The 9,519-nt window shown below is 47.8% G+C and overlaps 1 protein-coding gene across 4 annotated transcripts; it reads right to left on the bottom strand.

Moving 5' to 3' along the window:
- Positions 1-556: 556 nt before the first annotated feature.
- On the bottom strand, positions 557-9,162 carry LOC306641730 (E-selectin-like). 4 transcript variants are annotated; one of them, XM_079106971.1, is made up of 13 exons: positions 8,658-9,162; positions 7,652-8,035; positions 7,075-7,182; positions 6,723-6,908; positions 5,868-6,053; positions 5,583-5,771; positions 4,503-4,691; positions 4,190-4,378; positions 3,823-3,999; positions 3,210-3,308; positions 2,063-2,084; positions 1,879-1,960; positions 557-1,015 (listed from the first exon to the last, which is right to left on the bottom strand). In XM_079106971.1, exons 1-12 carry the CDS (start codon positions 8,692-8,694, stop codon positions 1,903-1,905), a joined length of 1,824 nt encoding a protein of 607 aa, XP_078963097.1. In that variant the 5' UTR covers positions 8,695-9,162; the 3' UTR covers positions 557-1,015; positions 1,879-1,902. The 4 variants fall into 4 exon arrangements, with proteins under 4 accessions (XP_078963097.1, XP_078963098.1, XP_078963099.1 ...); XM_079106972.1 differs by having other exon boundaries at positions 1,888-1,960; XM_079106973.1 differs by having other exon boundaries at positions 1,879-1,957.
- Between the last annotated feature and the right edge of the window lie 357 nt (positions 9,163-9,519).

Genomic DNA, 9,519 nt, shown 5'->3' with positions numbered 1-9,519 from the left:
TTATCAAATCAGAAATTTTGACCTCGTGGAAGTTTTTCATTGTAGGAAGCAATACTTTGTGAAAAACTATGGTAACAAAATATAAACCCTCTGTTCAGTTTTTACTCTCCTGAGTAAAAACTCATGTCTTACACAACTGCAGTAAAACCCTCAGAACACACACTGGTTTGCATGTTTGTTTTACATAAATCTACTGCAGATGTAAATTCGAATTCATTAATAAAAAGGAGGCAGCAACCTAGATCAGTATCATTTACACTATCATAGCCGACTACACAGCCAATGTCAAAAGTCCCTTTAAACCTTGTCCTGAATTAAGAATTAAGAAGAAGCATGCTATATTCAAGGCAAGTAGGAAGTGCACAACCTCTAAGAACACTTTAGAAGCACTGAGTCCTGTAGGGGTAAACATGATTAAGATGGTGCTTGGTGATCCTTCCACTCCGTATTAAATAAGATTTGCACCTTATACCACCAACAGCGCCTGCAAAGTCACCTCTGGGCATTAAAAACCTTGTCATGGTTTTTTGTTTGTTTTTTGTTTTTCATTTTTCCCAAGTTGGAAGTAAAATATCTATGGCTAATTGGTTTCCTGTAAACTGCTGATAATAATTATGTACCCCTCTAAAGGCAATTCTGTAACTAGCAGTTGCAACACTGTGAGGGGCTAAAGAGAAACAGCCAGGAAACATTGTTTCTCCACTGAGATTCAGAGCCTCAGGGAGAGTTAGGAAAGGAATTCTGAGAGTCCAGAGCCTTGGTCTCTTCAACTTGCTTTGAAGACGATCCTCTCTCCTCAGTACCCAGCACTTTCTATCCTGGGAATAGGAAACAGAAGGCTTTCTTCTGCTTTGTGTCTTTTAGTGGAAGGCTGTCCTTGGCTCTGAACTCTCATCCACTGAAGTCGTGGTCCCAGCTGTCAAGGCACAGGTACAATGTCCAGGAAGGCCAGGGGCCCAGGACAGCTTTGCTGTCTTCAGTGAGTCACTCTAGTTCCTAGGATGCACCAGGGTTCCTGCAAGTGCAAGCAAACGTGTGTCATCAGGACTCTTGTGCATACTGGAGGTGACAACAGAGTACACATTCTAGCACACACAGCGTGCACTCTGGCTGGGGTCACCCAAAGAGCAACATCCAGTGCTCTTCAACGAGGACAGGGAAACTGTTCTCCATGGCACCCTCAAGTGGCTACAGGGGATCACACATCTGTGAAACCCGGCAGAATGCACAACACAGTGAACCTTAAAGTAACCTTGGGACGTTAATAATACTACATCTCTACAGCTCCATCAACTGCATCCGAGGAGTCATGCTAGGACGAGATGCAGGTAACTCTAAAGATGTCAAAACGCTGCTCAATTTTTCTATACACTTAAAATTGCACAAAAATCAGATATTGATTTTTTTAAATGTATTGCAAAGGACTTCACTTGACCATTACAAATCCTCCCAAGCAGAGCAGATACTTAAGAACACAGATGCTAGAACCAGACTGCCTGGGTTTACGTCCCAGCTCCACCACTTGGGGGCTTTGAGACTTCAGGCAAGTCACTTGACTTCTCTCTGCCTCCTTTGCTCCTTGTAAATGAGGAAAAATAGAGCAGTCATCCCTATCTCATGGGGCTCCTAGCTTAGAGCAGTTTCTAGGGCACAGTAAGTGCCACATAAGGGCCAACTGTCACCATCATTATTATCTTTCATAGAGGAAATGGCCCAGGAAAGCCAGATCTCTGTTTCTTCCCTCTCCTGCAAAGAAACAAAATGACTTTCCAGCAAGCGCCATGGAGATGGAGAGTCCCTGTGGGAAATGGCAGGTTCGGAGGGGCCCAAGGATGAGCAGAGCGCCAGAGAGAATGTTCCCTCGTGACTTCCACTTACAAGTCTCACCAGAGTCCTTTGAGCTTAGATGGAATCTGAAGGCATCTGGTAGTTTCCATGGGATTCCAGGCTTTGGCAGCTGCTGTGGGATACATAAGAACACTAATGAGCCACTGTTTCCAGCAGGAAGAGAGGAAAATGTTTAGAATGTTCACAGCATGCATTGTACAGGAATGCAGCTTACCTAGCAGGGACAAATTTCCTTGCTGCAAGAGAAAGAAAACCATTCCTTTAGACCAAATGACTTTTAAGGACATTGCAAATCCAGACACAATATGACCTGATCATCAGGGCTTGCAAGCTCAGTGCACCTGGGCTCTGTAACAATCAGAGCGGGAACATGACCTGATAACTAAGGCAAATGCAAAGTGCACAGCCATCAAAGGACAAGCTCCAAGTCAGGATTTTTTTTTTTTTTTTTTTTTTTACATGAAGAATCTTATTTCTCAAATGTCTAAAATTAGTTTTAACCTTTTTCTGTGGGGTGGAATGGTGCATGCCTATAATCCCTGCAACTCAGGAGGCTGAGGCAGGAGGACTGCAAGTTCAAAGCCAGCTTCAGCAAGGACCTGTCTTAGAATAAAACATAGAAAGGACTGGGGATGTGACTCGTGGTTAAGAGCTCCTGGGTTCAATCCCTGGGATCAAGTTTTCTAAAATAGTGTTTTTCTCTTTAAGCCAAACAAGCCATGAGTGTGAATAGATGTGTTCACATATTCCTTAGGAGGTATCTCTAAATTTAAGACTGTGTTCCAAATAATCTTTTTTTTTTTTTTTTTTTTTAGAGGTGGGGGTTCTGGGGATTGAACGCAGGGACACTCGGGTCCTGAGCCACAACCCCAGCCCTATTTTACATTTTTTTAGAGACAGGGTCTCACTGAGTTGCTTAGCATCTCGCTTTTGCTGAGGCTGACTTTGAACTCGCAATCTTCCTGCCTCAGCCTCCTGAGCCGCTGGGATCACAGGCATGTGCCACCACACCCAGCCTAAATCTTTTAAGGAAGCATTTATCCATCTTCCCCAGAGCACGAACAATGCCAGTCCCATTTCACAACTTCAGAGACAACACAGAATTCAATGCAAATAGCGCCCTCTGGAGTTGAACAATGTTAGCAAGGTTAACATTTATATTTCCTAAAATTCTTCAAAATCTCAGTTGCCTTTGAACGCTTCCTAAGACTTTTGCTTAATTATAAAGCAGTATATTAGTGTTCATGTAATTGCTAGATTGTAGTAACTGTCTAAATTTATAAGAGAAACTATATGGCAACAATCAGGAAAAAATGATATTTTTGAAAATGTTTTTGGAGCACATTCATCAACTCCCTCACCTTTCTTCCGAAGCCAGAGGAGAACTGATGTCACTGTCAGGAGAGAGGTTCCTGCAGCAGAAAGTCCGGCTGCCAAGGGAATGCTGGACTCGGGCAGAGCTAGGGCAACAGAGGGGAGGGTGGCCATGAGGACCTGGCTTGAAAATCTTCCTGCCCGTCCACGTCACCTTTTCTGTTACATTGGTGCCCAGGAGCACCAGCACTGTCTGGATCAAGTCATGAGGCAGAGGTGGAATAACAGGGTGTTGAGACCCGTCCAGCCTGCCTTGGCTGCCCACCGTTGCCAGGCAGAACTCTACCCTGCCTGCTGGACTCTGGCTGCACCTGCATCCTCTCTCTCTCTCTCTCTCTCTCTCTCTCTCTCTCTCTCTCTCTCTCTCACTTCCATTGCACCCTCTTCCTTTCCTCTCCAAGTCTCCTTTGCCATTTGTCGGAATTCTCCCCTTTCCACCCACATGCCCGGTCTCTGTCTCCTGCCTATCTCCATAAGCATAAATGTGCCCAGCTGAGTAATCATTCCTATATGGACACAAGGCATCTTTAATCGCTATGGCAACAGGGCTCCCTCGCTTCTCTCTGGTCACCCGGCAGCCAGCATCAGTCAATGCATCACCTTCACAGGTAGGCAGTGTCCCAGACCAGTGTCCTGTGGCACCACACGTCAGAGCCGCAGAGCCATTGAGCGTCCAGCCTTCGGGACACGCAAACTCACACACAGTGCCAGCCACAGGTTCTCCACTGCAGCTCACATTGACCTTTCCTAGAGCTGCCAGGCTTGAGCACTGTACCACTGCAAATGACAGGCACAAGGGTGGAGGTTAGGAAAACTGCTGGAAGCTTCTAAAGCACCCTAAGTCACCAAGAAGTGCAACTTATAAACCCTGCATAGGACTCAGCATTAGGAAATTAGGACCAAGGCCCCTGAAGCCACTGAGGGTTGCAATCTTACGAGGCATGTAACCTGAATGAACTCCCCCTACCTTGGCAGGAGGGGACCTCGTGTGTCCACTGTCCCTGAGATGTGCACTCCAGCTGAGCTGATCCGTGTAGGTCAAAGCCGTCCTCACAGTGGAAGGTGCAAGAGGACTTGTAGGGGAACTTCCCAGTGGGGGAAGGAGTGCACTTCACGGAGCCGTTCCGGGGCGCAGAGAGAGCAGCACACTGCACAGCTGGAAGGCAAGAGCGAGCCCTGTGGAGCCTGTGTGTGCCAGGTGGCTGCAGGGCTCTCCAGGCAGCCGAGCCTGGGCTCCCTGGTGGCTTTTATCTTAATACAAATGGAAACAAAGTCGGTACCTTCACACGCGGGCTTCTCACTGTCCCACTCCCCTGTGGGGCCACACTCGAGCCTTTCAGATCCCTTCAAAGCAAATCCTGGCTCACAGGTGAACCTACAGCTGGATCCATTTCGGAAGCCTCCAGAAGCACTAGGAAGACAATTCACATGGCCTCGCTCCGGGCTGGATAAGGCTGCGCACTGGAAAGCTGAGACAACAAAATGGTGGTCAGAAAATACCACTGTGAAACTGCAGACTGCTTGGGATTTGACCACCCAGTTCATTTAGGACCAAGCAACATTCAAAAAAGTCCAGAGTCCTCAATATTCCCTGAGCAACTGGGAAGATGGCTATTTCGAGTTCCAGTCCCTCACCTGTAATGGCACATACTAAAGAGCAGCCTTTAACAGGAAACTGAGCACTGCTCTTCTGACATGGAAAAGAAGTTAAGTCAAAGGAAAGATTTTATGCAGCCAGAGGACAACTTACAGATCCTGGATGCTTGCAGATGGGGCCAAAAAGAAAGGAAGAGAAGAAGGCGCCAGGAAAATCTGCCTGCTTGTAGCTTGGCTTTGATGCCGCTCTTTTCCCCTGGAAATCATTCTGAGCTGCATTTGCTAATGAGGAAACCGTGCCTGGTAATGGGACCTGCATGTCTCCAACATCCTGGAGCTAAGTTTCAGTGCTCACGTGTGTGCAAGGCCATCTCCACAACCGGCCCATGCTGGGGCTTCCTCATCATTGCTAGTCACTGGTAGTTGCAGAAGAAAGTAATGAGAAGAGCTTAGCTTCTGGTCATGTTCTCATTCTGCCTTCTAAATTTTCTAATGGGATTTTGTTTAGACTAAGAATTCTGCCTATTCCATGCCAATGTCTATAGTGTATGTTAACACAGCATATTTAAGAAACCAGCAAAGCATTCACTCAGAATTACATAGTCTTTTCCCTGGTTCTTTCACATGACTCGCAAAGGTAGGACTGTTGCCCATCAAATCTGGTACTATGGCTGAAGTGGACATCTGCTCTCATTTTCCCTGCACAAGCTCAGAGATCACTGCTCTTTTAGAAAGGAACGTGTAAGGGCACAATCTCTGCTCACCTGCACACACTGGAATTTGCTGTGACCACTGGCCTTGTGCTGTGCATTCAACCTGGGCTGGCCCCAGCAGCCTGAAGCCCCCGTCACAGGTGAATTTGCAGGACGACTTGAAGGTGAGCTCTCCAGCCTTGGAGTGGACACAGTGCACAGAGCCGTTCTGCAGCATGGGGAGGACTTCACACGTCACAGCTGCAATGCAGGCACCCATGTACATTAGCAAGGCTGGCAGCCACTTCGAGTGTAGGAAGAGAAAGAGAATGTTGACTTTGTCCGTGTGGACATTACCTTTGCACCACGGCTTCTCGTCATCCCAGCTCCCAGAGGAGGTGCACTTCAGGTTCTGCGCTCCCACGCGCTCAAATCCTTCCTCACAGTCAAAGGCACACGTGGTGTTCCAGGGGACACTTCCAGAGTTCGGGCCACAGTCCACAGTGCCATGGGCTGGGTGTGCCAAAGCATCACACTCAACCACTGGGGAGTTGAAAGAGCTCCATGAATTTCACAGAAGCCTATTTTCACTGCCTAATGGCTTGGAATTTATAACAGGAAGACAGTCACTTTTGAAAGTAGATCCCAAAGTCAATGCTTGGGAACATAAACCACACAAAGAAGTTTTTACTCATTTTTATTAATGGTTCCTTCTTTTCCTATCTATTTTACTTTGTGCAAAATTGTCTCTATTTACAAGAAAGCAAATATGAAGAAAAAATAAATTCCCAATCAGTATTTTTGACTAGTTAGGATAAAAACAATGGTGACATACAAATTCAGTGGGATCGGAAGGCCTGAACTTTTTACCTCTGTTCCAGAAGGTAAGATTGAGAGAAAAAAGGGAAATGCTGAGCCTGCTTGATGGTCCCTGTCTTAAGTTAGTCCCATTGCATGGCCAAGGCAGAGAGGGAAGGAGAAGGGAAGGGAGGCCATTAGGATGCTGCAGGTGGTTCTGCGCTTAGAAGACACCAGAACCTCAGATGCCCACTTCAAACACAGAATATAAACCTCTCTCAAACCAAGCGTGTCCCTGAGAGACCACATACGATTTACTAAGATGACCACCAAAAGAGCTTCCCCTGGGGTTGGATAGGAGCCTGGGTCGATGAGGGTGAGTGGGGACTGTCCTCGCATCTGAAGGAGGCTTACCTTTGCAGGTGGGAGGAGGAGCACTCCATTCCCCAGAGGACGTACACCGGCTGGTCTCCGTGCTGCTTGGCAGGTAGCCCTCATCGCAGCTGACGGAGCAGGAGGAACTGTAGCTGAAGGTCCCAAAGGGTGCAGTGCAGTCCAGCCTTCCATGCTCAGGGTCCTTCTGTGCTTCACAGGTCACAACTGCAAAGGGGACCCAGGTGAGTTCTGCCCATCCCTTGCCTCCGACGGAGGGAGGAAGACAGGCTCTGACTGGTCCAGGGAGGGAAGATATGCAGGCCACACTCCAGAGCAGCTGGGAAGGAAGGGGCCTCGGTCCCAAGTGAAGGGGGAGGTGACAACAACTTACCTTGCTCACACTCGAGTCCACGGAAGCCGGGCTGGCACCTGCAGGTGTAGTTGTTGATGGTCTCGATACACTCGCCATGGCCACTGCAGGAGGCCTGGGTGCAGGCAGCTGTGGGAACACAAGCCACCAGGGCAGTTGTTGTGCTTGTAAAGAATTGGTTACTGTTGGGATCAGCAGTGTGCAGTGGGCATCACCTGGGTACGGGGTGCCTGGGATTTTAATGATGCTGCACAAAATGCCAGATCTGAGCTCCAGGCTCATCTTTTTGTATCGGATACTAATTTTGGAGACGAGGGGAGGAGCTGCAGCTGTACCACGCTTGGGTGTCCCTGCGTCACAAGCCAGAAGACAGTTCCCCTGCCAAAACTAAACGAGTGACTGAGCTGCCACCTGGGTCTGTGTGGCCCTCCTGTGTGTGCTCAGGCCACACAGTACACGGGTTCCTGCCTACGTCTGCACAAAGGAGTAAAGGGGACCTTAGCAGGGACGCATCGTATCCTGCAGAGCCAAGGACCACAGTGGAGGCCAGTTGCTGCCACTGCGAGTCGTCAGCGCGCGGCGGCCTGGGGCTCCCTACCTGTGTAGCACAGCGCAAGCTTCCTCTTGCTGCATCTCTCATCGTTCCACATGCCAGAACCTTCCAGTCTCTTGATGTAGATCTCCACGCAGTCCTCGTTGTTCTGCTTGTTGTTTGGTTCTCCTGGAGCCCAGTTCTCGGCTTCTTCGGTCAGGGGCTTCTGGGTCCCCACCCAGACCCACACGCCATTGACCTTTCTGATTCCAATCCAGTAGTAACTTGGAGAATAGCTCAACGTGGCGTTCAGGTACTCGATCTCCTCCTTGTTTTGAATTGCGACCAGATGTGTGTACCTCTGCTGACAGTAAGCGCTGGCCTCGTCATAAGTCATGTTGCTTGTGGACACACCATAAGTCCAGGCTGCGCTCTCTCTAAGGAGGAGCACTGGGGAGGAACGGGAAAGAATGGCAGTGTTTAGTCCTGCTGGGGTCTAACTCTGCTCACTGGGTCTTTGTTGTCTTATTTTGGACATAGTCTGGATTAGGATGACAAAGTCATTCACCTTTGGAAAAGTAGTAGGAGGAGAGATGAGAGAAAGCAGCATCACTGTGCCCCTCTCTGTGCCTGGCCACCCAGGGCTCTGTTCTCACCCTCCTAACAGGATTCTTGTGATTCTGCCTCTGATTCTGCAGTACTGAGCCTTAATATGAGCCACCAGGCACCATGCGAGGCACTCACAACCAAAATCATATCTTTGGGAATATAAAGTCACCACAACTGTCAGATTGCTGCCCTCTTCAGATTTGTCCAGATGCCCCCAGACACCTAAACTACCATATCACTGAATTGTCACAATGCCTGCATAGACCATTTTTGATCAATATTTACACAGATGGAAATAGGACACTAAGAAGTCAGTTTCCCTCACGCCAGGCAGGTAGAGGCCGGGCTGCTGCTAAACACCCAGCACGCACAGGACAGCCCCACACCAGGAAGAATAACCTGGTCTCTGGTGTCAGTAGGGAGGAGACGAGAAGCCCTGGCCCATCTCATGACAGCGACTTACCAAAAGTGAGAGTGGAGAGAATCTGGGAAGCAATCATGACTTCAGGCTTCTCACCAGTGGGTTAGACTTGAAGAGTTTCCCTGGGGAGAAAAATTAATTACAGAAGGAAAAGTTAGGCAGCCAGTTACTCAAATCATTCTGATGTTTAAGGCACCAGCATGAGGTTCGAGATAAAGGATCCCAGTAGCATGTATTTATCTGAAAGGTGTTACTGGAATGAATAAATACAAAATTTACGATTTTCCTCATTTAGGCAAAAGAGACAAGACAGGCTTTAACCCCAATACAATTAAAGCTTGCTCGGATCTCTTATCAGAAGTCTGTCTGCACATCGGTTCATACTGATGAATCTGCCTCCTGGTCCGAGGCCGCTCTTGCAATGAAGGCTGCACTTACTGTTCTGCGCTGGTCCTTGGGCTGAGACTGCTCAGGTGAGTGGCGATGCTCTGTCTCCTGCTCCTGGGCGTTTTTGATGCGAAGTCAGCCAAGCCCTGTTGAGCATCGCCTCTGCTGGGCCCTTTATAACAGGACCCACTTCCTGTGAGCAACAGCAGACTCTCCAAATCCAGCCAGGAGGAAATCCTCAATGGCATCCAGAAGTTTCCTGGTAATATCCACAAAGCTAAAACTTACAGTGATATCAGAAGTGCTGTCCCCAAAGTTAATTCTCCCTTGTATTGCCTTTGTATTGTTTTAATTTTTTTTTTTTCTGGGCTTTATTTTTCAGTTTTTTTTATTTCTGTGTAAAAATTTTTTTCATTTTTTTTCTCATGAGTTGTACATGACAGTAGAATGCATTTATGCACTTTGATAGATCATATATAAATGGAGTATAATCTCTCATCCTCTGATTATACATATT

This window comes from Sciurus vulgaris, assembly GCF_902686455.1.
Source record: "Sciurus vulgaris genome assembly, chromosome: 12".
NCBI lineage: Eukaryota > Metazoa > Chordata > Mammalia > Rodentia > Sciuridae > Sciurus > Sciurus vulgaris.
This window is presented reverse-complemented; position numbering and strand designations above follow the sequence as displayed.

Coding starts and splice junctions, on each gene's coding strand:
- LOC306641730 (XM_079106971.1), bottom strand. CDS start 8,694: ATGATTGCTTCCCAGATTCTCTCCACTCTCACTTTTG. Junction 8,036..8,657: donor TCTCTCCACTCTCACTTTTG/GTAAGTCGCTGT, acceptor GTTCCTCCCCAG/TGCTCCTCCTTAGAGAGAGC. Junction 3,309..3,822: donor GACACTGCCTACCTGTGAAG/GTGATGCATTGA, acceptor CTGTTGCCCTAG/CTCTGCCCGAGTCCAGCATT.